Source organism: Phyllostomus hastatus, unplaced genomic scaffold (assembly GCF_019186645.2).
Source record: "Phyllostomus hastatus isolate PE091 unplaced genomic scaffold, TTU_PhHast_1.1 phas_contig_210, whole genome shotgun sequence".
NCBI classification, from domain to species: Eukaryota; Metazoa; Chordata; class Mammalia; order Chiroptera; family Phyllostomidae; genus Phyllostomus; species Phyllostomus hastatus.
This window is the reverse complement of record NW_025333737.1, coordinates 38,410,021-38,431,849: the sequence shown is the minus strand read 5'-3', so window position 1 is coordinate 38,431,849 and position 21,829 is coordinate 38,410,021. Positions and strand designations below refer to the sequence as shown.

The following is a 21,829-nucleotide window of genomic DNA, read 5'->3' as shown; positions in this document are numbered from 1 at the left end:
CCTGTTACACAGCGCGCGTCTGCAGAGAGCTGCGCGCGGCCGGGCCTTCTCCGGCTGCTGCTCAGCGCCCGAGATGTCTCGGGCAGCCTCGGAGGGCTCGGCAGCCGAGAAGAGGGAGAGTGTAGTCCATGGGGCCTTCCGCCCGGGCGGGCGCCGAGGAGTCTCCTCGGCCCCCGGGCGGCTCCAGCCCTTGCGCAACATCTGCGCGGAGCCCCGGGTCGGTTTCCTCGTTTCTGGACCTTTAGGAGGACCAGCCTAACCTCCCCTTCCTCCGCCTCACTCCGCGCAGGCCCCGCAGCACAGCCCGTCCCACCGGCCGCCGCTGAAAGCACGCCGGACCCCCTGAAGCGGGCAAGCGGCTAGCCGCGCCCAAGCCCCAGACCCCGCAAGAGCGGAGCCGCACGAGTCTCACGCGCGCCGGAAGTGGCGTCAGCCCAGGAGCCGGAGGGCGGTGCCAGTCGCGGATACGCGGTCCAATAAGAATGCAACACGCGAGGTTTCGGATGCACAGGCGCAGCCCCGCCCCTCGGCGGGGGCTCCGCCTCACTGCCACGTTTGACGGAGGATTGCTCTGGGTGCGCGCCCCTCTCGGCCAATTAGGAGCCGCAGAGCCGCGGCCCCCGATGGTGGCAGCCATTCCACCAGCGGGGAAAGTGTCGGAGAAAGCCACCAGTCACAAGTCGAGGGGGAGAAAGTTCTCCGTCGGGAGCCAATGAGAGGCGGGGTTACAGTGCGAGCGCGAGCCCCTCGGCCAATTCCGGGCGAGGGCGGTGGAGTCCGGCGGAGCTCTTCCGAGTCCGGGCCGGAGGCAGCGTGGACGTCCACTCCGGGAACGGAGGAGGCGGGCCCCGGGGTCCGCGGGCCAATAGCGTGCGGGGGAGGGCGGGCACGCGCGCGGCCGCCGGCTTTATAAAGGCGAGGCGAGCGGCGCGCGCTCTCGTGGCCTCGCTGTCCGGCGGCGCCAACTGAAGCGCCGCGCTCGCAGTCGACATGCTACGCCGCTCTCTGCTCTTTCTGGCTCTGGCCGTGCTGGCCCGCGCGGGCGCTGACCCCGAGGAGGAGGACAATGTCCTGGTGCTCCACAAGAGCAACTTCCAGGAGGCGCTGGCGGCCCACAAGTACCTGCTGGTGGAGTTCTGTGAGTGCTGCCCGGGCCTCGCCGCCGTCGCGGGGTGGGGACGGGGACCGAGGGGCGCCGGGGGCTCCCGGGACCGCAGGGCTGGGGGCGCGAGGCGGAGAGAGGGGGGACCGAGGGGCGGGCGCCCGTCCCAACCTCCCCCTTCAGCCCGGCAGTGGGCTGGGGTCCTGGGGGCTGTTAGCACTCCGTCCACCCCTGGACGCGCTGCTCCCCAGCCCCGCGGAGGCTCATCCGGGACGGGGCCATCCCCGGGCCTGCTGTCACAGCCTCTGCGCCGCAGGTGCCCTGGGGACATCCCTCCTGCCCAGGCTGGACCCTCGGGGAGTTGTGGGCCGAGAGCCAGGACTGCCATTGTGTCTGACATCCGCATGGCAGGACCCCTCTGCGAAGACAGGGTCGCCGCGGGGCGGGGGGTGCTGCCGCGAGTACAAAGGGGCCCGCCAGGGTGCAGACCCCTCGTCGCTCCCCAAAGCGCCCTGGGCCTGTGACAGCTATCTCCGGGCCCCAGACCTGGTGTTTACATGCGCTCAAGCCCTGCCCACCTGGGGTGCACACCTCGGCCCGATACAGCTGCTGCCCTTGGCTGAGCAGTAGTCTCGTCCCCGCAGTGTAAAGACCCAGCTGTGAACCTGAGGCTGAGGGCAGGTGTGCACAGGGGTGCACCACGCATCTGCGACCAGGTCCTGATGCGGGCGGCCTCCACCTCTTAACCTCTCAGTTTTCCCGAAGGGAATTTCTAAGGGCAGGTCTGCCCCAGGTGCCTGCACGCGGGAAATAGAAAGTTGCTGGTCTTTAAAGAGGGTGTCTTCCTGTGCTGAACGGGGTCAGAGCAGAGTGGGAAGTGGTGGTGGCTGGTCATTCACGGCCTCTGTCCCCACATTGCCCAAGAGCACCACGCTATCAGCTCAGCCTCGCACGTTGAGAGGGTTATCTCGCTGAGCAGATAAGGAGTTCAGGGAGGGAAGCGCCCAGGGAGGAGGGAAGCAGGGAGCTGGGTCCAGCGCTTTCCAGCGTCTTGCTTTCCTTTCAGATGCCCCCTGGTGCGGCCACTGCAAAGCCCTGGCCCCCGAGTACGCCAAAGCGGCCGGGAAGCTGAAGGCGGAGGGCTCGGAGATCAGACTGGCGAAGGTCGACGCCACAGAGGAGTCCGACCTGGCCCAGCAGTACGGCGTCCGCGGCTACCCCACCATCAAGTTCTTCAAGAATGGGGACACGGCCTCCCCCCGAGAGTACACAGGTGTGGGCTCGGCTCCGCCCGTCCCCAGCCTAGAGCAGGTCCTGGGAGATTCCTGAGGGGTGGGGCCCCTTTTCAGAAATGTGGAGGGAGCCGGTCCTTGGACCGGGTTCTTGGTCTAGTTCTAGTCCAGCCTTCGAGGCAAGCTCTCATCCTGGAAGAGCTTCCCAGGTGGAGAGGGACGTCCTGGGTGTGGACGGCAGGCCAGGAGCGGGGGGCTGGAGCACCGAGGGCAACATTGCCGTCAACCGTGCCGGGCGCAGCCTGGGGGCTTTCCACCAGGAAGGGCTGGGGACCAGATGGCCTGCTCACAGCTGTTGGGCAGAACTCGAATTCAAGCCCTGCTGCGTTGGCCCAGCCCTCAGCTGCTGCTGGCTCACTGTGACGCTGCTTGCATGGGCCTGGGCCCTTTGTCACCCAGGCAGGACCTGTGACAACAGGAGACTCTTTTGTCCACAGAACCGGTTCTGTGGCTCAGCCGTCAGAGCCCACTGAGGCCGCCTGGCTCGTCAGTTCTGATGGTGACAGCTCTGGTCTCCCCGGGGTGCTGTGTTTGTTTTTTTGTTTGTTTTACATCGTCACCCAAGGATGTGCTTATGGATTTTAGAGGGGAGGGAGAAGCGGGGAGAGAAACATCCATGTGAGTGAACAGTGATCGGTTGCTTCTTGTGTGGGCCTGGACCTGGGACAGAGCCTGCAGCCCGGGCCTGTGCCCCGACCAGGAGTCAAGCCCGAGGAAGCCCAAGCAGCCGAGCCTCAGCGCTCAGGGCGGCGGAACCCCACCTGGGGTGTGTGCCTCGGCCGGCCGGGGGGTCAGGCCCTGTCTCGGGAGGACCAGCTGCTTTCCTTCCTACTCTCCGCTCTGGGCGGCCCCGAGTGACCATCTGCCGTCTTGCTGGTCCAGGGGCACTTGGCCGGCCTGGGCGAGGGGGGCCGGTTCAGTCCGGCCCGTTTGTACCGGGAAGACCGGCGGCAGGGCCAGCTTTTCAGACAGTCCTGGCGCACCTCTAGTTGAGACGAAGCCGATGGGGGGGCGCGCCTGTGTGTGCAGTGACCATAAATGTCGGGGACAGTCAGGAGGCGCGAAGGGGCTCCGGGAGAGAAGGACCTGCGACCCCACGTGCAGAGAGCCTTGGTAGGCCCTGGACCCCCGGGGCGTGTGGACAGGGCACCTCCTCGGGGCGAGAGGCAGCCGTGCTCGGAGAGGGCGGAGGTGTGGTTGTGAGCAGGCCCTGCCTGTGTTTGGGTGCAGCTGGCAGAGAAGCCGACGACATCGTGAACTGGCTGAAGAAGCGCACCGGCCCCGCGGCCACCGCGCTGCCGGACGGGGCCGCCGCGGAGGCCTTGGTGGAGTCCAGCGAGGTGACGGTCATCGGCTTTTTCAAGGTAGAGACTTCGGGGTTCGTTTCGGGTCTTCTCGGCCACGGCCTTGGAGGACGGGGCCCCATGGCGGGCACTGTGGGCCACCCTGCTGCGGCCGGGGCCGGGGTCCCGGGGTCCCCAGCTCTGGGGGTGCCGCCACCTCTGGTTCTCCTCGACAGGACGTGGAGTCGGACGCCGCCAAGCAGTTCCTGCTGGCAGCAGAGGCCGTCGACGACATCCCCTTCGGGATCTCGTCCAACAGCGACGTGTTCTCCAAGTACCAGCTGGCCAAAGACGGTGTCGTGCTCTTCAAGAAGGTGAGCGCCCAGGGCGGGGCTGGGGCCCCGGGCTGGGGCTGGCGGTGCCTTCCTGTCGCCCATCGCTCCTCGAGGACCTTGCCCAGGGATGCTGGGCTGCCAGCCTGGCGGTTATCGGGGCCTGTTGTGCAACGTCAGGCCGTTAGCGCCACTGCGACATGCCCTTCGGCCCTTGTCTGCTCCTGTGGCAGCAGCGCGGCCGGCTGTTCTGTGAGGGCGGAGCCGCTTCGGAGGGTGAGCTTGGAGACAAAGTAACAGGCTGGCGGTTTCGGGGGCAGCTGCTGAGCAGTTCTGTGGCATCAGCTACACCGTGTGTGATGCAACATTATTTCTCTCTCTGAAACTTTTCTTCCCCCAGCCTGGCCTAGGAGCTCCCGGGGCCCCTGGTCCTGGTGTTCTCTTCCTAAAGGGCTGCTGGTGTCGCAGCCACAGGGAAGGGGCTCTGTCTGCCTTTTTTTTTCTTTCTTATTTTTTAAAAAATTTTTCACTGATTGATTTCAGAGAGAGAAGCATTGTGTTCCACTTGTGTATGCATTCGTTGGTTGATTCTTGTCTGTGCTCTGACTGGGGATCAAACCCACAACCTTGGAGTATTGGGACGACGCTCTAACCAGCTGAGCTCCCGGGCCAGGGACTGGGGGAGTCTTCGCCTTTTATTTCAGGCGGTGGGCAGCGGGAAGGCAGCCAAGCACCCCTGCTCTTGGAGCGGGGCTGTCCCTGGGTTGGGGGACAGAAAGCACTTGGGGAGGGGAGGAGGAAAGATGGGGGCCGGGGGGCGGGTGCAGGCAGGACTGCACCCAGGCTGTGGGGGGGGGCGCCGTGAGGGGCAATGGGGCGCTGGCCTCCGTCTCTGCCTCGGGGTGGGGAACAGCCTTTTCCACAGGACCTGCTGGGGAGGGGGGAGGCCTCTCCGCCGCCCTGGGCGAGGGTCCAGTCCTCACGGGCGCTGTCCTTCCTGGGCAGTCACCTTCACGGTGCCCACCACAGGCCGTGCCTGGTGTCCGAGGAGGGGAAGCTGTCGGGTGCCGTGCGAGGCCACGTCCGGAAGGCGGTTCAGGCTGAGAGACGCTGTCCCAGGCCTGGAGACCCGCCCGGGCCGTCCCGGCCCCCCGACACCGAGGGCGCCTGTCCTCCTGGAGGCGTGGGTTTGGGCGGTGACGCGCCCCGGAAGGGTCGGCCCGCCGTCCCTGTTCTGCAGATGCCGCGGTGCCGGCCGGGGTCCGCGTCTGCACAGGTGGGCCGGCACCGCCACGCCGGGGTCCGGCGCCGAGCCCCCGTGGGGACCGGCTGTGCCCTCCTCTGCTGCACTGGCTCCCCGTCCTTCGGGCTCTTTGCCCCGCTCCTCCCGGCGTGCGGGCTCCGCACGTGCTCTCGGGGCTGAGCCGGCTGCCACGCGCGAGCGGGGCCAGCACGGACACGGTGTCGCCCGACACGGGCCGTGGGCTCAGAGCCGGGCGCCCTGCGTCTCTGTTCGGACCCGGCTCTGCCGGCGCCGTCCGGCCTTTCCGCATCGGCGTCTCTGGGGCCCGGCGGGGCTGGCTCGCGGGGCTGGCTCCCGCGGCGGGACCCAACTCAATGCCAGCGGGGTGGCTGGCTGCTGGGGACCCACGTGGACGGTGGACGTGGCGACACGTGGCCACGTTACCAGAAAGACGTTCGATCGGCAGAACGCCGGCCCCACGTGACATCGGGCGGACGCTGCTCAGAGGGGCGGTAGGGGGCGCTGTCTCCCGGCCCCGCCCCCGCCCCCCCAGAGGGGCGGTAGGGGGCGCTGTCTCCCGGCCCCGCCCCCGCCCCCCCCATCCGGGCGCAGCATCTCCCCGGGCGCGGCCTGGCCAGCGCCGCCGCCTTGCAGCGTCGGTGCTCTTGGCCCTGGCGGTTCTGCCCCTCTCACCGACACTCCGCGCATTTGCGGGTTCGGGGAGGATGGAGCCGGCCTTGGCTGGGGCCTCGCCTGGGATCCTGGCACCCTGCCCTCGGTGCGGCCTGCAGGGGGCGGCCTGCAGGGGGCGAGCTGGGAAGGGCCCCTGCTCTTCTGGAAGTCCCTCCGGAGAAGAGCGGAGAGGACCAGCGGAGGAAAGGCCTGCAGTTTCCCCGCAAGGCAGCTGGGGGGGGGGGGGCAGAACTGCCGCCGGGAGACGCTCAGGCCCGGGACACATCTGTGTCAGACAGCCCCCCACTTGTGGCCCCAGCACTTGACGGGGGGTCCTGGAGAGCTGTTCGTTTGTTGTTGTTGTTTTTGAAGAGCTTATTTGTTTTTGGAGAGGGGAAGAGGGAGGGAGAAAGAGAGGGAAACACATCAGTGTGTGGCTGCCTCTCGAGCGCCCCCTACTGGGGACCTGGCCCACAACCCAGGCCTGTGCCCTGACTGGGACTCGAACCAGCGACCCTTTGGTTTACCAGCCGGGGCTCAGTCCACTGAGCCACACCAGCCAGGGCTCAGAGAGCTTCTGTTTGAATGCAGCGTACTTGTTGGTTTTTATTATGTTACATGTTAGAGCTGAGGAATGTTTTGAAACTTAATTCAATGTAATTCATTCTGAAACAATAGAAAACTAGTCACAGGCTATCAAAATAAGGTCCTTACACACGTTACCTCTTCCCGGGCATTTCAAGGCTGGGGCCGCTGGCCTCAGGGGACTGTGCGGGGCCGGGTGTGGGCCCGAGCCCAGCGGGCTGGGGGCCCCGGGAGCCCCCGGGGAGGCCTCTGCTCAGGGCCCTCTCTCTGCCCGCAGTTCGACGAAGGCCGGAACGACTTCGAGGGGGAGGTCACCAAAGAGAAGCTGCTGGAGTTCATCAAGCACAACCAGCTCCCGCTGGTCATCGAGTTCACCGAGCAGGTGCGGCTTGCCGCGGGCCTGTCCCGGTGGTGGCGGGGGGCCCCGGGCGCTCCCGCAGCCCCTGGCCCGGCCCGCGGCGAGCCCTAGTAACCCGTGTGCGTGGCACAGACGGCCCCGAAGATCTTCGGCGGCGAGATCAAGACGCACATCCTGCTGTTCCTGCCGAAGAGCGTGTCCGACTACGCAGGCAAGCTGGGCAACTTCAAGAAAGCCGCGGAGAACTTCAAGGGCAAGGTGCGCGGCCCTCCCTGGGGTCAAGGGCGGGGCCTCGGCCTCCCACCGCCCTCCTGCGGCTGTCCTCAGCGCCCCCTCTCTCCCCCAAGATCCTGTTCATATTCATCGACAGCGACCACGCCGACAACCAGCGCATCCTGGAGTTCTTCGGCCTCAAGAAGGAGGAGTGCCCGGCCGTGCGCCTCATCACCCTGGAGGAGGAGATGACCAAGTACAAGCCCGAGTCCGACGAGCTGACCGCGGACACGATCACGGACTTCTGCCGCCGCTTCCTGGAGGGCAAGGTCAAGGTGCGAGCCACGCCCGGGCTGGGCCTGGCCCACCGGCTCCTCCTTTCCCAGTGTGGCCCCGAAGCCGTGTGCTTGGGACTCTGAGGACGGGCCCCTGGCAGCGGGAGAGCGACCTCTGCTGCCACCCTGCATGGGCAGCGCGGGGCAGCGCGGGGCGCCCGGGGGCTGTGGTTGCCACACCCCTGACCCTGGCCCACCCGCCCCGCAGCCGCACCTGATGAGCCAGGAGCTGCCTGAGGACTGGGACAAGCACCCCGTGAAGGTGCTGGTCGGGAAGAACTTCGAAGAGGTTGCGTTCGACGAGAAGAAGAACGTGTTTGTGGAGTTCTGTGAGTGGGGCCGCTCCGGGGGGGGGGGGCGGGCTGCCGGCCCCGGGGCACCGACTCCGGCTCTCCCTCTGCCGCCTCCAGACGCCCCGTGGTGCGGCCACTGCAAGCAGCTGGCGCCCATCTGGGACAAGCTGGGGGAGACGTACAAGGACCACGAGAACATCGTCATCGCCAAGATGGACTCGACGGCCAACGAGGTGGAGGCCGTCAAAGTGCACAGCTTCCCCACGCTCAAGTTCTTCCCCGCCAGCGCGGACCGCACGGTGCGCCCCGGGCCGCGGGGCAGGGGGGTGCCTGCCGGGGGTCGGGGCGGGGGGAGGTGCCGCCGGGCTTGGCTGCTCACGCCCCCCCTTCCCCCCCCCCCCCAGGTCATCGACTACAACGGGGAGCGGACGCTCGAGGGCTTCAGGAAGTTCCTGGAGAGCGGCGGCCAGGACGGGGCCGGCGATGATGACGTGAGTGGTGATCCCCCCGGCCGGCCTCTGGGGCCCCGGCCTGCAGGCCCCCGTCACGGCGGCCGGGCCAGGAGAGGCCGCCCCTCGCGCCGATGCCCCTCGCCCATCAGCACCCGTGCGTGGGGGGCCGTGCGGGGGTCTCGTGAAGCCTTAGCACCACCCCGCACGGCTCCCTGCTGGACGCTGAGGTCCTCCCCCAGCCCCTCGCTGGAGGCGCCCTCCGTGACCCGCAGTCAGCTGTAGGGCAGCAGAGGGGGCGTCAGACTCGGTCGCAGGCCCCGAGGGTGCACGGGGTCAGGGGGCTGCTGGCCAGCAGGATGTTTGTGTCGAGAGCGGAGCCCACCCGGAAGCCCCCGGGAAGTGGGCGAGGAGCCCCCCTCTGGCTGCCGAGCTGGGCGTGACCGGCACGGGTGGCCCGTGGTCGTCAGGCCGTCGCTGGCCCCACACCCCCTGAGGGCTGGAGAGGGCGGACCCGTGGGGGCCGGCCGTGACCTTCCACAGACCCCCCCGCCCCCCGACCCTCCGCCCAGGACCTGGAAGACCTGGAGGAGGCGGAGGAGCCCGACCTGGAGGAGGACGAGGACCACAAAGCTGTGAAGGACGAGCTGTGAGGCGGAGACCAGCCGGGCGCCCCCGCAGCTCCATTGCCGGCCGCGCGCCCCCCCGGGGAGGACGGAGCCCGGTCGGAAACACAGGGAACTCTCTGACGCGACACCTCGCCCTCGCACTCACGTCCGCTGAAGCCCGTCCCTCCCTCTGCTTCTCAGGCCCCGGGCGGGGCTGCCCCGGGCCAGCCGGCCCCGCGGCCTCTGCGCGGTGAGACGCCCGTGTGCGGTCTCGCCTGGAGCAGCCGGGACTCGCGGCCTCGCTCGGGCAGTGCCACCTCCCTGTCGTCCTGGCACTTCGGCGAGACGCTGCCTGGGGGGTTTCTGGACATTTCGGGGTATCAGGGTGTCTGTCCGTCCCACCTCGGCCGGGCCGCCCCGGAGACAGATGTCCCCAAACGGAGAGGGACTGCGCCCGCCGGACAGGCCCCTCCCACCTGTGCCGGTGTTGCCGCGACCGCATGCGGTTCCCGAGCCGTCTGGTCAGCGCAGACCCCAGGCCCTCTGTCCCCGGGGCCCTGCCACAACACGGGCCGTGGGCGCCGGCTGGGCCCAGACAGGGCCCCTCCCACAGCCAGCGCCCGGCTGCCCCGCGCCCAGCAGAGCCCGGGCCCCCGCCTCCGGGCCGCACGGCAGCCGGGGTCTCGACCCCTCCGGCTGTCAGCAGCTCTGCGGGCATCTCCCACACGACAGAATTGGGACACATTGGCCAAATAAAGTGGAAATTCACTGCCTGCCTCTGCCTCCCCGTCTCCCGGCCGGGGGGGGGTGCTCCCGCCGAGACACCTCCTTGGAGAGACACCACCTTGGAGCGCTGAGAAGTGTGACGCTTGCAGGGGCCACCACCACCGTCCCCCATCTGTTGCCAAGTGCCTGGCCCCGGGGGGCACAGGCAGGTCGCCCGCCCCCACCCGTGCCCTGCCCTGGGGCTGGCTCCCTGGTCCGCCTGGGGCAGGCGTGTCCAGCATCTGGTCCTCCCTGGGGGGGGTCCTGCTCCGGACGCTGGGCACGGCCAGCTGTGGGGCAGGCCGGCCAGAGGAGCAGGGGCCCTCCTGCCGCCGCCTGTGACTGCAGAGGGCCCCGCGGGGAGCTGGTCTTCTGGCTCCACAGGTGAACCGTCGCCGGGTTTTTGAAGTGTGCTCTGGCCTGCAGACGCCCGGCCTGCGGTTTGCCGCGGACAGACGGGCACGAGGAGGCCCGGGGGTGCGGCGGGGCACCCGGGGGCCTGCGGGGCTCGGCATCCGGGCTGGCCTGTGTTCCTCCAGGCAGGAGGGTCCCCCGGGCAAAGCCCCATGGAGCCCAAGGGGCCCGTCGAAGCCCGGTCCCCGACTTGCTGCCTGGAGTGGGGCGAGTGCGTGTCCCGGAATCAGGCTCATGTGCTGCTGGGGGATCCCGGGCGCCGGCGTCCCCGTGGACCCCGTGACTGGGGTTCTCTGGCGACCACAGCCCACGGGAGGCGGGGGGTGTCGTCTCCCTCGGGACCATCTCGCTCCCAGCAGGGGGCCCTGGTGCCCGCCTTGCCCTCCCAGTGCCGCCAGCCAACACCCAGGCCCTCAGGACCCAGGGCCGCCCCCTCCCGCGGGGGTCGGGGGGTGTGGCGTGCAGGACGACCAAGTGGGCTCGCTGGGCAGCACCGGCCGGCCCGCCCATCCCTGCGCCTGGCGTCCGGCGCTGCTCCCCATGGCCAGCAGCCATGTGCTCCCCTGGTTGCTGGTTGCGGGGCGGCCCAAGCCAGGGCCTCTCTCCAGCTGGCCTGCCTGGGTTGGTGTGTAGTGCCCCCGTCCTGCCGACCTCGACACGTGTAGGGGTGGGGGTCGCTGAGAAGTCAGCTCTGCCGCCCAAACCTGGGCAGTTTCTCAGCACAGCGGGCTGTCAGGGTCCCAGCCGGCAGGGACAGGTTCTGTCCAACCCTGTGCTCCCTGCCCCGTGACCTCCCCGCCCCGTGACCGCACCGGTGGCCCCGGGAGCTGCCAAGGGAGGCCGGCCCTCCGCACAGGCCACACCTGTCACGTGCCCTGGCAGGGGTGTCACCGATACCCGTCCCTTCTGCAGACTGCTGACGAGGCCGCCACCGAGCCTGTTGGCTGGGAGGTGGCGGGTGGAGTCCGAGACCTGTCAGGGCCGCTCCGCCAGCGGCCTGAGCAGCAGCCCCTCGAGGTGCTCCGGCCACCCAGGCTGTGGGGCAGGAGGCCCTGCAGGGGGCCCAGCCTGCGCCCCTGCCTACGGGGTGGCAGGGGTGGGGAGGAGCGGGGCCTTTGGCCTCTTCAAAGTGAACTTTGCATGTGCTACCCCCCAGGCGGCAGGAACTCACAGTCCCAAAAACCAGCCACTTCGCCAGCCCGGCGGGCCGAGGAGGGTCAGGGCAGAACGGCCCGAACACACGAAGGGTTGGTTCCCACGGGGCTGCGGGAAAGGCAGGCTGTGCCCATGGGGGCAGGTCAGACTGCTGGCGGCCGGCGGTGGAGGAGCGGTCCCCAAGGAGCCGGCTGCGGGGCCCACCCACGGGTCTGCGTCCGTAAATGCCTCCCAGGGGCTCCGCGGTGACCCGGACGCTTGCACAGCAGCCCCTGCCGCAGCCTGCCGCCAGCAGGCAGACCGGGAGAGGGGCCCCCTGGTGTCTCCAGCACTCGCCCCCGCCCCTGCCCCCGCCCCGGGCTCGACCGGCCCGCCTCTGGCCCGGGGCCTGGTGGCTCCTGGGGAGGGCCGTGCCTCTGGGGCAGCGACACCCGTGGCCCTTTCATCCGATCCTCCGAGCGGGGAGGGCGGGCGCACAGAACTTTCCACAGCACCAGGCAAGCTCATCTTCACGTCAAAGGAAAGTTCTGTCTCCTGTCCTCAGGCTAGAACTTTCGGTCTCCGAGCTTCCTGTAAACAAGCCAGAAGAAACCGCACCTGACTCCTGCCCAGCGACCAGGAGTGGGACCACCAGCCCGTCCTCCAAGCCCCCAGGGGCAGGGACGCTGAGCAGCACCCTTCCTTCTCTGGGGCCCCCGCAGGGCCTGGGGTCACGAGGCAGCCAGAGAAAACCCACCAGGGCCGGGGGCCATCCCGGGGGTCCCCTCTCCACAGGGTGCGGCTCGGCAGAAGGCTGTGCACCCAGAGGGTGTAGAGTCCAGGGGTGAGCAAGAGCAGGTGGAATGACCAGCCATCGTGACCTGAAGGACAAATCATAAGTGAGGATACCACATGGTAACAACACTAAGAAGACAAATGATAGCCCTGACTGGTGTGGCTCAGTGGGTTGAGCACGGGCTGCAAACCAAAGTGTCGCAGGTTCGATTCCCAGTCAGGGCACATGCCTGGGTTGCAGGCCACGGCCCCCAGCAACCGCACATTGATTGATGTCTCTCTCTCTCTATCTCCCTCCCTTCCCTCTCTAAAAATAAATAAAATCTTAAAAAAACAAGACAAATGATACAAATAAGTAATACAGCAATGAGTACCGGGCAATGCAAGAATAAACTATTTCACGTATTCACAACTGTAAACCCCGTTTTGCCCACCCTGTCTGTGTGGTGACTTGAGTTTGTTAGGCGGAGACCAGCTTGGTGACACGGGGGAGCTGGTGACCCTGCTGCCTGCCCCTGCCCCGAGAAGCGTGCTGGCCAGCAGGGGCATCTCGCCGCGGTCAGGGGCTGCACTGCGTCACCGCCCCCCCAGGAGCCACACGATGAAACACCAACCCCAGGACATCCGGGTGGGGCCTTATTTGGAAATGGGGTTGGTGCGAATGTAGTACAGAGAGGGCTCCCTGGAAGGGGGGGGGCGCGCCTGCTCTGTCGGCAGGTGTCCTGACAAAGAGGGAATGTTGCACACAGACAGCCCCCAGGGGGGAGCGCCCTGTGGACACGGAGCCGGGGACAGACCCAAGCATCGGCAGGGGAGGGGCACCGCCCACAGAGCCAGGAGGAGCCGGCTTTCCCCAGAAATCCCGGACCCCAGAACCAGGAGAGAATCGAGTCCTGTCATTTAGGGTCCCGCACCCAGCGCCCCGTCGCCGTGGGGAAATGGCCAGCTCAGGTGGGCGGGGCTGCCCTGACCCCAGCTCGGCCCCCACACGCGTCCCGGGCTGCCATCTTTTCCACCGGCTCCTCTCCGGCAGACCCAGGCCAGGCCCACGCCTCACCCCGGGCCTCGGCGGCTGCCGTGACAGCAGGTGGCCCTGGCCCAGCCCGCTGGGCTGTTTTCTGAAAGTTCCACTGGCTGCTCTCCCGCAGGTAAGTGGGCACCGGGCGGCTGCAGAGGACACACCCGTCCCTGGGACATCACGTCCCGTCCCTGGGGCGCAGACTCGGTGGCACCCGCCTTGTGAGCACGTGTCCCATTGCCAGCGGGAGCCTGGAACTGGAACTGGGGGGCAGGGGCGGAGGGCGGGATGCAGAGGAGTGGACCACGTGGGCACGGCCCGCGGAGGGTTCGGATGGGCCGGGCGGCACAGCCCGAGCGGGAGCTGAGGTGTCGGGACTCCAGCCTGGGGGGTTCTCCGGCAGGAGGGCGGCACCACCAAGACCCGGGTTTTGGTAGAAGTGCCGAGACTGGCAGGGCCGTACTGGAAAGGGATGTGCCAGGGAGGGGAGGTGGGTTGGGCCGGGCCGGGCCTTCTCCCCAGCACCGCCCCGATTTTCCTGGGAATCTTCCTGGGGTCGGGCAGCCCTGGCCTTCTGGGAGGTGAAGGAGCCTTCCCCACCGGATGTCATACTCTGGCCCTTCTCCCAGAGTTCCGGGCCCGGCCCGGGGGCCGGCTTGCCGGCCTTCCAGGCCCTGTCCTTCGGGTGCTCTCTGTGAGGCACCTTCTAAGTCCAGCCGCGGGGCTGGTGCGACGGCCGGCCAGGAAGGATCTGACCCCTTTGGCCGGGCACGGCGACAGGTGGGCTGAAAGATGAGCCGGTGAACTTGATCTGAGCGTGAGGCGGAAAGCAGCTCGGTTTCGGCTCTCGTGGTGCGAGGGTGACCGTGCGGCTTTATATAGCCCTCGGGGGCCCATATAAATGGGGGCCGCTCCTGCAGCAGGGGCCCAAGGCAGCAGCTCCGCAGCCGTGCCGGAAGCCGCGGTCCCAGGCTCCAGGACCCTGCCCGCTGGACTAGGTCGGGCTGGGCCCGGTCCCTCCCCGGAGCAGTGAGGCCCTCCCAGGGCGGCCCACACGCAGCCCCCAGGATGCCCAGCAGAACAGTCCGCTACGTCCGCTACAGCCCGCGGCAGCGGCGGCGGCGCATGCTGGCCCAGCGCAGCGTACGCTTCCCCAACGACGTCCTGTTCCTGGACCACATCCGCCAGGGCGACCTGGAGCAGGTGGGGCGCTTCCTCCGGGCTCGCAAGGTGGCCCTGGACACCATCCACCCCTCCGGTGAGTGCCCGCAGGGCCAGCCCAGGTCTGCAGGGGGTGCGGCGGGGGGAGGCCTCTGCCGTGACCCCGCCCGCCCTTCCCTCCCCAGGCCTGGCGGCCCTGCACGAGGCCGTCCTGTCTGGAAACCTGGATTGCGTGAAGCTGCTGGTCAAACACGGGGCGGACATTCACCAGCGCGACGAGACGGGCTGGACGCCCCTGCACATCGCCTGCAGCGACGGGTACCCTGACATTGCCAGGTGAGAGGGTGAGGCCCCACTGCTTCCTCCCAGCCCCTCCTGCCTCAAGTGGCCTCCAGGACGGGGTCTCCAAAGGCTGGTGGCCCTGGGGATGCAGCTGAGAGCCCTCCAGGCTCTTGGGAATCTCCTCTCTGCCGCCTCGCCCTCCCTCAAGAGCACGGAAAAGTCCGCGGTGGTTTCTGAAAGATCAGGTTGCTTACCCCTCACCCCACCTGGAAAAAGGAAAAGCGGGCGGGTCTCAGGGCTCCAGCCGGCTCCCCGGGGCTTTGAGGGGTTCCTCCAGGCCGTGTGCCCACTGCAACCCGGGCGGCCCTTTCACCCCAGGTACCTCATCTCCCTGGGGGCAGACAGAGAGGCAGCCAACGACGACGGGGACCTGCCCTCCGACCTCATTGACCCGGACTTCAAGGACCTGGTGGAGCTCTTCCAGGGGACCAGGATGGACTGAGCCCGGCCCTGCCCTGCCGCGACGCGCACCCCGCGCCGCGCGCCGCCGCGGGGCCGGGGCTGGCCGGGACCCCGTCCGCTGGGCACAGCCCCGCTCCACCCCTCTGGCCTGGCTTTTTGTCCAGGTGAATTTTTTATTGTTGCACTTTTTACTTTTTCAATAAACACGATGCCTCAGCCCGTGCTGGTGCCATGACTGCTGGCGACACCGGCCCGTCCCGGTCTCAGGCTGCAGCCGCTCCCGGGGGCCACCGGCCCTGCCGTCCGCGCCGGCCCGGAGCCCGGGGCAGCCCCCGAGCCCCGCAGGTCCCGAGGCTGCGGCCCCGCCGCCCCGCGGCCCCGAGCGCCGGCCGTCACGTGGCCCGCCGGGTCCTGCGTGCGCGCGTGCGCGGCGCGCGTCACTTCCGGCCGGGCCCCAGCTGGCGGAGGCGGCGGCGGCCGAGCGGCGAGGTGAGGCGGCGGCGGCGGGGGCGGAGCGGGCGCGGCCGGGACCCGCCCTGGCGCGGCGGCCGCTAGGGGAGGGCAGGGGCGGGTCGCGGAGGCCCGCGCGCCCCACCCACCCCGCCCCGCGCCCGGGCCTGCTGGGGGCGCCCCGGCCGCGGCGGCGCGGGAGGCGGGTCGTGCGGAACGTGGCGCCCGGGCCACGGGGCGGGGCTGGGAGGGGCGGCGGGGCCGGGGTGCACCGATGCGCCGCCTCGGGCTTCAGAGGGGCCCCCCCGCCGCGTGCCCCCCCCCCCCCGGGCCCGGCCGCGGCCTCCCGCCCCTCGGCGTCCTGCCTGCCCCACCCCTGCCTTCCGGGGCCGGGGGTGCGGACGGGAAGGGGGCGGCGCGGCCTGCCACGCCCTCGCGGGGCTTGGGGCGGCCGCGGCGAGTGGGGCGCGGGGTGCCCCCGCGGGGCCGGGCTGCCCGGTGGGAGCCGCGGGCACCCACTTCTGCTCACGGGCGCGACCGGGCGGGGGGCGGTGTGAGAACTCCAGGTCCTGGGCAGCTGCGAGCGGAGCGCCCCCCCGTGCGGCCCCGGGGAGCTTCCGAGAGAAGGGGGTCTTTTAGCGGGACCCCAAAGGACGAGGACAGAAGCTGGGGCAGAGGGGACAGCTTGCGCCCGGTCCCGCGGGTGCCAGTGGGCCGCAGAGAGAGACCCTCGGGCGCAGGTGCCGAGAACTTCGAGGAGGGGCTCCGGGGGGGCCCAGGGCGCAGAGCCTGAGTCCTGAAGGCGCCGTGGGGTTTCCGAGGGGCCCACACGCTGGGGCCTGCTGCTGTCACCCAGGGCAGGGGGGCCAGGGCCGGGCGCTGCTTGCAGGCCTTGCCCCGGGTCGTGTGGGGTCCAGTCCGGCAGTCTCCTGCTGGCCCTGCCACGGTGGTGGGTCATTCTCCAGAGGTCTCGTGGGCTGGAGCCGGGCTGGAAGCGCCCTGCACACACACACAGCGACAGGGAAAGCGGAACCTAAGAACGTGTGAGTCTCGGAAATCCCGAAGGAACACAGACGCCCAGCCAGGGAGTCACGGGTTCCCACGGTGCCATACCCGCGGTCACTGCCCTGGACAGCAGTGCCCTCCTCCCCTGCCTGCGGCCCACGGCTGCGTGGGGGGCAAGGGTTTGAGACGGGGGCGTCGGAGGCTAGGCTTCGGCAACCCCCACCCCCATCGCCCCCATCCCCAGGGGGTTTCTGGAACCTTTGGTTCCCGCGGGAGAGCCAGGTGCCGGATGGACCCACCAGGAAGGCTGCCTCCAAGACCGAGCAGGGCCACGTGGGAGTCAAGGGGCCCAGGAGCCCTGGTGGGGGGGGGAGAGGCGGGCTCTGGGGTGCTCCTCTCGGCGGAGCTGTGCAGGCCGGCCCCGGCCCCCGGAGGCCCAGAGGTGGGCGCAGGCCCCGCTCTGCTGGGTGGCTGGCTGCTTCCCGCTGAGCCTCTGCCGTGGGGGCTGCCAGGGCGCTGCCTCGGCCCAGTGCGGGGTCCCAGCTGAGTCTGGAAGCACCCGGCGCGGCAGCACCCTGCTGTCGGCCCCTGGCGAGCGTTGGCTGTGGGCCGGGGAGCTGCTGCTGCTCCACGGGCCCATGCGCCCCCTCTGTGAGGGCTGGTTCCGCCCCGGGGTGCCCGGGACTGGCCTGGTTCACGCCTCGCCGTCGGCAGCGTCCCCCTCGCTCTCAGGAGCGCCTGTCTGGTTAGATGGGACGTCCTTCTGTCACCATCGTCACGTGGGGTCAGGAGACCCAGAGCTCTCCTTCCAGGTGGTGCCCGTGCCCTGCTGGGGGCCCCTCGGGGGCCACTATGGCCCCCAGAGGGAAGGGACCTGCCCGGGGCAGCAGGGGCGGATGGCCCGCAGCCACAGAGCAGCTCAGGACTCTGCCGTGCACCTGGAAGCCCACGGGTGCCCGGGCCTCGGCCACAGCGCGCAGTGGCGGGGGTGGGGGGGGCGGTTCCCGGCACTGACGGCGGCAGGCAGAGGCGGCTCTGTGGCAGAGACCGTGTCTGGGGTGGGCGGGGGGGCCACAGCAGGTGGCACCTGACGAAATAGGCTGGGGCTGCTCGCAGGGCTGGGTGGAGGGCGGGCGGGCGGCACGTGACTTGGGGAGTGGGTGCCGGTGAGGTCGTGCCGGCAGCAGGTGTGCGGGGGTGAGGGAGGGCGGCGCACCCCGGGAAGGGGGAGGTGACCTCAGTGCGCAGCAGCAGCAGCTCTGGGCTGCGGGGAGATGGGACCGCGTCCTCGGCTCTAAGACTCAGGTCGTGGGCGCCTCGGCTCCTGCAGCGCCACCACGGGGAGGCGCCGTGGGGCGGGGTGGGGCGGGCAGCCGTCTCTCAGGGTGACGGCACGGGGTGTGCGACGGTGCCTGTGACGGTGCGGGGGACGGTGCGTGGGCCAGTGTGTGCAGCTCAAGAGCCGAAGTAGTTGTGTCCCGTGACCCTTGTGAGTGAGAGCGAGGAAGACCGGGAGGGAGAGGGCCTAGGAAGGGGACAGCCCCCGCCCGCCCTTGCCCCTGGCGTGGCCGGGAGGGTTCCTGGACACGGGCGGTGCAGCCTGCCCTCCCCCTGTGCCCACCGCCCCCACCACCCCACCGAGCTGCCGAGCGGCTGCTCTCTGTCCGGCCGGACTTCGGTCTCTGGCCTCCCCGGGGCCCTCAGGGGCTTCCAGGGGCTTCCTGGTGCCCCCCCCCCCGGCCTGGTGCTTTTCCAGGCCCGTGTCCTTCCCTCCAGCCCCGTGTCCCCTGGCCCCTCCGCCCCTCGTCGGTGGCCCTGCACACTGCTTCCCTGGTGGGAAACACACTCCCGTGCCCTCGCTCAGCCAGACGCACGCCGCCACAGGCCCTGCCCGGGCTCCGGGCCTCCAGACCGGCCATCGGGGCTGAGCCCCTCGGAGACCTGGCTGCTGAGGGGGGTGGGAGTGGGGTGATGCCAGTCCCGACGGAGGTCAGCTCTTGGTCCGGGTCTTCGCTGCCCCCCGCCCTGGAGTGGCTGTCACAGGGCATGTGCGTGCCGTCAGTTTTTAAGGTTTCATTTATTAACTTTGAGAGGGGGGAAGGGAGGGAGAAAGAGAGGGAGAGAAGCATCAATGTGTGGTTGCCTCTCATGCGCCCCCCACTGGGGACCTGGCCCACAGCCCAGGCACGTGCCCTGACTGGGAATCGAACCAGCGAACCTTTGGTTTGCAGGCCGGTGTTCAATTCATGGAGCCACACCAGCCAGGGATCATTTGATTTTTAATGGGAATTTGGGGGGTCAGAGTCGGGCCCAGCTCCTTGCAGGAAGCCCAGGAGATGAGGAGGGTGTGCGAGCTGCTGCCCCTGCTGCCCCCGGGGCAGCAGGTGCCTCGCCTTAGGGGAGGCTGCCAGCGCGTCCTCGGGTCACCTCGGTGCTCGGAGTCCGGCCGGGGGCAGGGTCTGAGCGAGAGAGACCGGGGACAGAGGCCGGGCTGTGGGGGGCGGATTTGGAGACCACTCCCATCTGTGCTGGTGGGTCGGTGAGACACAGGCCGGGGGAGTCAGGCCCGGCAGGGAGTGATCCCCCCCACACACACATACACTGTGAGAGGAGGCAGGCAGTGGCCCCCCGGTCTCAGGGTGTGAGGGCCTGCTGTGTGTGTGGCCCTGGCCCCTCCGGGACCTCTGCCAGGGCCTTGGGACAGTGCTCAGCCCTGCGTCCGCGCCCCGGGGCCGGCTGCCTCCACAGGCTCCCAGGCCGGCCAGGAGGCCCAGCCAGCCGAGTGCTGTGAGGTGGTCCCCAGCACAGAGACCAAGGGCTCTGGAGGTCTGGGGCTCATCCCTTGGGCTGGGTCCCCTGCAGGCCAGCTGCTCTGGGCCCAGGGCGACAAGGCCGGGGACGGCAGAGGCGAAGGGGGCGGGCGAGGCTGTGGGAGGCCAAGGAGGTGGTTGGCCAGGGGGAGGAGGGCCGGCTGGCACCTCCATCCCGGACGTAATTGGAGCTTCCGCCCTCTGGTGAGGGCCAGACAGCCCCTTGGGAAGTGTCCCAGGGCGCCCTCCCGTGGGGTGACCCCGGGCGTGAGCACAGGGCTGGAGGCCGTTTGATGCCTTTTTGCTGTTTCTGCCTTGGCCTGTGGGCTTCCACTCACCTGGGCAGGAGTTTCAACACGGCTGTTTGCCGGGCAGGACGCCCACGCTGCCCTCCCCTGGCCTTCTGGGAGGGAGGGTTGCTGCCCGGGCTCAGGGTGGGTGGGGGAGGCCCTTGCCCTCAAAGCCCCCCCCCAGGGCTCCCCCACCCCCGGCAGCTGGGGTGCCCAGCTGTGAGGCACGGCCAGGGCTGGGGCCGGTCCTGTGCAGCCAGAGAGGGGACACTGTCCAGCTGGCGAGTCCGAGGGCGAACCTAAAAACAGGCTCACACCCCGAGCTGCAAGTCCCCGGGGCAGAGTGTCTGGGCCTCGGTCACTGGGTCAGGCCCCAGGCCCGGCCGCTTCCGCCCTGCTCACACCCCTCCCCCGCCCTCCCGCCCAGCTGCCCTCCGGGACCCGGAGGCCGCAGGGGCAGAGCTAGGGTTTGCGGGGGGGGGGCACTTTGTGGTTGTGGGGTCGGTCAGGGGCTCCCCGACTCTGGGGAAGGGGCTCCCGGGGCAGTGGAGGTCCAGGTCGCGCACGTCACTGCCCCTCCCCCGCTCCTACCTCCCTAGTCCGCAGCCGGCTCCACCCTCGGGTCCCCTGGTGACAGTGAGGTCACAGCAGTGGGCCAGCAGCTTCGGGGCAGGAGGCTGACAGGCCCCCCGCCCCCGCCCCTCCGGGAGGCCCCGCCCCCTGGAAGCCGCTCCGGGGAGGGTGACCTGCCCCGTGGCCCCGGCCCCCCTTTCAGAGGCTGAGGGGATCCCGCAGCAGAGTGAGCGGACCGGACGCCCCAGCGATGACCAGGTGGGTCTTGGGCAGCGGAGTGGCCTCCGCCCGGGGGTGAGGGGGGTGGGGCCCCCGCCCTGCCCCCGCCGCTCCTCACCGGCCCGGCGCCCCAGCTCCCCCGTCTCCAGGGTCGTCTACAACGGCAAGAGGAACAGCAGCCCCCGCTCGCCCCCCAGCGGCGGCGAGATCTTCACCCCGGCCCACGAGGAGAACGTGCGCTTCATCTACGAAGGTAGACGAAGGGGCCGGCGCTGTGCAGGGGGCGCTGGGGGTGGGGGCGGGCCTGCGGGGACCCTCTGAAGGGGGCGGGCACTCCTGGCGGCGCACCCGGCCCTGGGCGGGGCCCTGAGCCGGCCCCTCCTCCCCGCAGCCTGGCAGGGCGTGGAGCGGGACCTCCGGAGCCAGGTCTCGGGCAGCGAGCGGGGCCTGGTGGAGGAGTACGTGGAGAAGGTGCCGAACCCCAGCCTGAAGAGTGAGTGGGCCGGCGGGCCAGGGCGGAGGGCTCCCCGAGGGGGCGGGGCGGGGCGGGGCGGGGCCGCCTGCGGTGCCCTCCGCTGACCGGCCGGCCCGTGTCCGCGCAGCCTTCAAGCCCATCGACCTGAGCGACCTGAAGCGCCGCAGCACGCAGGATGCCAAGAAGTCCTAGAGCCCCCGCGGGCGCCGCCGCGGCCTCCGGGAGATCCCGGCGCGGCCTGACGCCGGTCCGCCCCCCTGCGGGCCGAGTTCCTGGCAGGGGGGGCGGGGCCGTGCGCCCAGGGGGCCACGGGCCCCAGGACCAGGACAGCGAGATGGCGGCGGGTGGCCGTGGCCTGGCTCTCCTCCCCCAGCCCCCTCCTCCCCTCTTGGCGGGCTCCGCTGCCAGACACCGGGAGGGTCTGGGCCCTGCCGGCCCCTGAGCCCTCCTGGGCCCAGCTGCCTGGGTGTCTCTGCGGCCCCTGGCCCTGCCTGCCCCCAAGGACTCGACCCTGATCCCTCTGCCCTTTCCTCTTCCCTACCGCCCCCCTGACCCCTGGCCACCTCCAGGGTCAGGACAGCGATGAGGGGCCGCTGTGGCCTGTGGGCCCGTGGGGCTGTGGCCCGAGTGCCACGCTTGTCCCCGAGGAGGCAGGAAGGCAGGGCGGGGCAGCCCCGCCCACTGTTGGCGGGGGCCTGTCACCTCGCTGCTGCTCTGGCCTGGACACGGGGAAGCGTGTGGGCCTCCCCACCCCCCGGTTCGGCCTGGCCCCTTCCTTCCTGCATTAGCTCCCGGGCGGCACCGGCTACCAGCCTGGGACACCTCGGGCACCACCACGGGGTCCTGGGCACCCAGGCTGGGCCCTTGGTGTCCGCAGCCCCCTGGGGCAAGACTGTGCAGGGGCCTGGCGGGGTCACCGGGGCCCTATCCCCGTGGCTGGAGCCTGGGACTGGAGAATAAAGGCGGGCAGCCCTGGTCGGCCTCCTGGCGTTCTGTCCCTGCAGCCCTCGCAGTGCCGGACACCCGAGTGCACGGTCACGGCCCCTGAGCCCGGGAACTTTGGTCCCTGGGCTCCCTCTGGGGGCGGCTGCCAGGGGTGGGGGCCTCCCGGAGGGCAGGGATGGGGGTTCCTGCAGGCTGCAAGGGGCCTGCCCCTGCACGCCCGGAGAGCGGGGGCGGCTGCACCAGACACAGCACACCAGGCCAGAGCT

The 21,829-nt window shown here is 69.9% G+C and overlaps 3 protein-coding genes and 1 long non-coding RNA gene across 6 annotated transcripts; 3 read left to right on the top strand and 1 right to left on the bottom strand.

Moving 5' to 3' along the window:
* Positions 1 to 685: 685 nt before the first annotated feature.
* P4HB (prolyl 4-hydroxylase subunit beta) lies at positions 686 to 9,538 on the top strand. The gene is made up of 11 exons (XM_045836134.1): positions 686 to 1,138; positions 2,169 to 2,375; positions 3,625 to 3,758; positions 3,914 to 4,051; positions 6,787 to 6,891; positions 7,000 to 7,125; positions 7,215 to 7,415; positions 7,624 to 7,744; positions 7,826 to 8,007; positions 8,113 to 8,199; positions 8,730 to 9,538. Exons 1-11 carry the CDS (start codon positions 991 to 993, stop codon positions 8,808 to 8,810), a joined length of 1,530 nt encoding a protein of 509 aa, XP_045692090.1. The 5' UTR covers positions 686 to 990; the 3' UTR covers positions 8,811 to 9,538.
* A 1,968-nt stretch (positions 9,539 to 11,506) lies between these two features.
* Positions 11,507 to 15,167, bottom strand: LOC123816921. The gene is made up of 3 exons (XR_006785355.1): positions 14,989 to 15,167; positions 11,836 to 11,959; positions 11,507 to 11,669 (listed from the first exon to the last, which is right to left on the bottom strand). It is a non-coding gene; the product is annotated as an uncharacterized LOC123816921 (long non-coding RNA).
* On the top strand, positions 13,811 to 14,991 carry PPP1R27 (protein phosphatase 1 regulatory subunit 27). The gene is made up of 3 exons (XM_045836158.1): positions 13,811 to 14,149; positions 14,238 to 14,388; positions 14,713 to 14,991. The coding sequence occupies exons 1-3, from the start codon at positions 13,960 to 13,962 to the stop codon at positions 14,834 to 14,836; spliced, it is 465 nt and encodes a 154-aa protein (XP_045692114.1). The 5' UTR covers positions 13,811 to 13,959; the 3' UTR covers positions 14,837 to 14,991.
* A 72-nt stretch (positions 15,168 to 15,239) lies between the features above and the next one.
* Positions 15,240 to 21,593, top strand: MCRIP1 (MAPK regulated corepressor interacting protein 1). 3 transcript variants are annotated; one of them, XM_045836160.1, is made up of 5 exons: positions 15,240 to 15,285; positions 20,127 to 20,182; positions 20,278 to 20,396; positions 20,535 to 20,636; positions 20,746 to 21,593. In XM_045836160.1, exons 2-5 carry the CDS (start codon positions 20,175 to 20,177, stop codon positions 20,808 to 20,810), a joined length of 294 nt encoding a protein of 97 aa, XP_045692116.1. In that variant the 5' UTR covers positions 15,240 to 15,285; positions 20,127 to 20,174; the 3' UTR covers positions 20,811 to 21,593. The 3 variants fall into 3 exon arrangements, with proteins under 3 accessions (XP_045692116.1, XP_045692117.1, XP_045692115.1); XM_045836161.1 differs by lacking the exon at positions 15,240 to 15,285 and adding an exon at positions 15,807 to 16,289 and having other exon boundaries at positions 20,293 to 20,396; XM_045836159.1 differs by lacking the exon at positions 15,240 to 15,285 and adding an exon at positions 15,884 to 16,289.
* The last annotated feature ends 236 nt before the right edge of the window (positions 21,594 to 21,829 follow it).

Bases quoted from the DNA above. Each gene is read 5' to 3' on its own strand.
- PPP1R27 (XM_045836158.1), top strand. From the start codon at position 13,960: ATGCCCAGCAGAACAGTCCGCTACGTCCGCTACAGCCCGCGGCAGCGG. The intron at 14,150-14,237 runs GTGAGTGCCCGC...TTCCCTCCCCAG, and splicing joins GGACACCATCCACCCCTCCG to GCCTGGCGGCCCTGCACGAG. The intron at 14,389-14,712 runs GTGAGAGGGTGA...CTTTCACCCCAG, and splicing joins GGGTACCCTGACATTGCCAG to GTACCTCATCTCCCTGGGGG.
- P4HB (XM_045836134.1), top strand. From the start codon at position 991: ATGCTACGCCGCTCTCTGCTCTTTCTGGCTCTGGCCGTGCTGGCCCGC. The intron at 1,139-2,168 runs GTGAGTGCTGCC...CTTTCCTTTCAG, and splicing joins GTACCTGCTGGTGGAGTTCT to ATGCCCCCTGGTGCGGCCAC. The intron at 8,200-8,729 runs GTGAGTGGTGAT...CCCTCCGCCCAG, and splicing joins ACGGGGCCGGCGATGATGAC to GACCTGGAAGACCTGGAGGA.
- MCRIP1 (XM_045836160.1), top strand. The intron at 20,397-20,534 runs GTAGACGAAGGG...TCCTCCCCGCAG, and splicing joins CGTGCGCTTCATCTACGAAG to CCTGGCAGGGCGTGGAGCGG. The intron at 20,637-20,745 runs GTGAGTGGGCCG...GTGTCCGCGCAG, and splicing joins GCCGAACCCCAGCCTGAAGA to CCTTCAAGCCCATCGACCTG.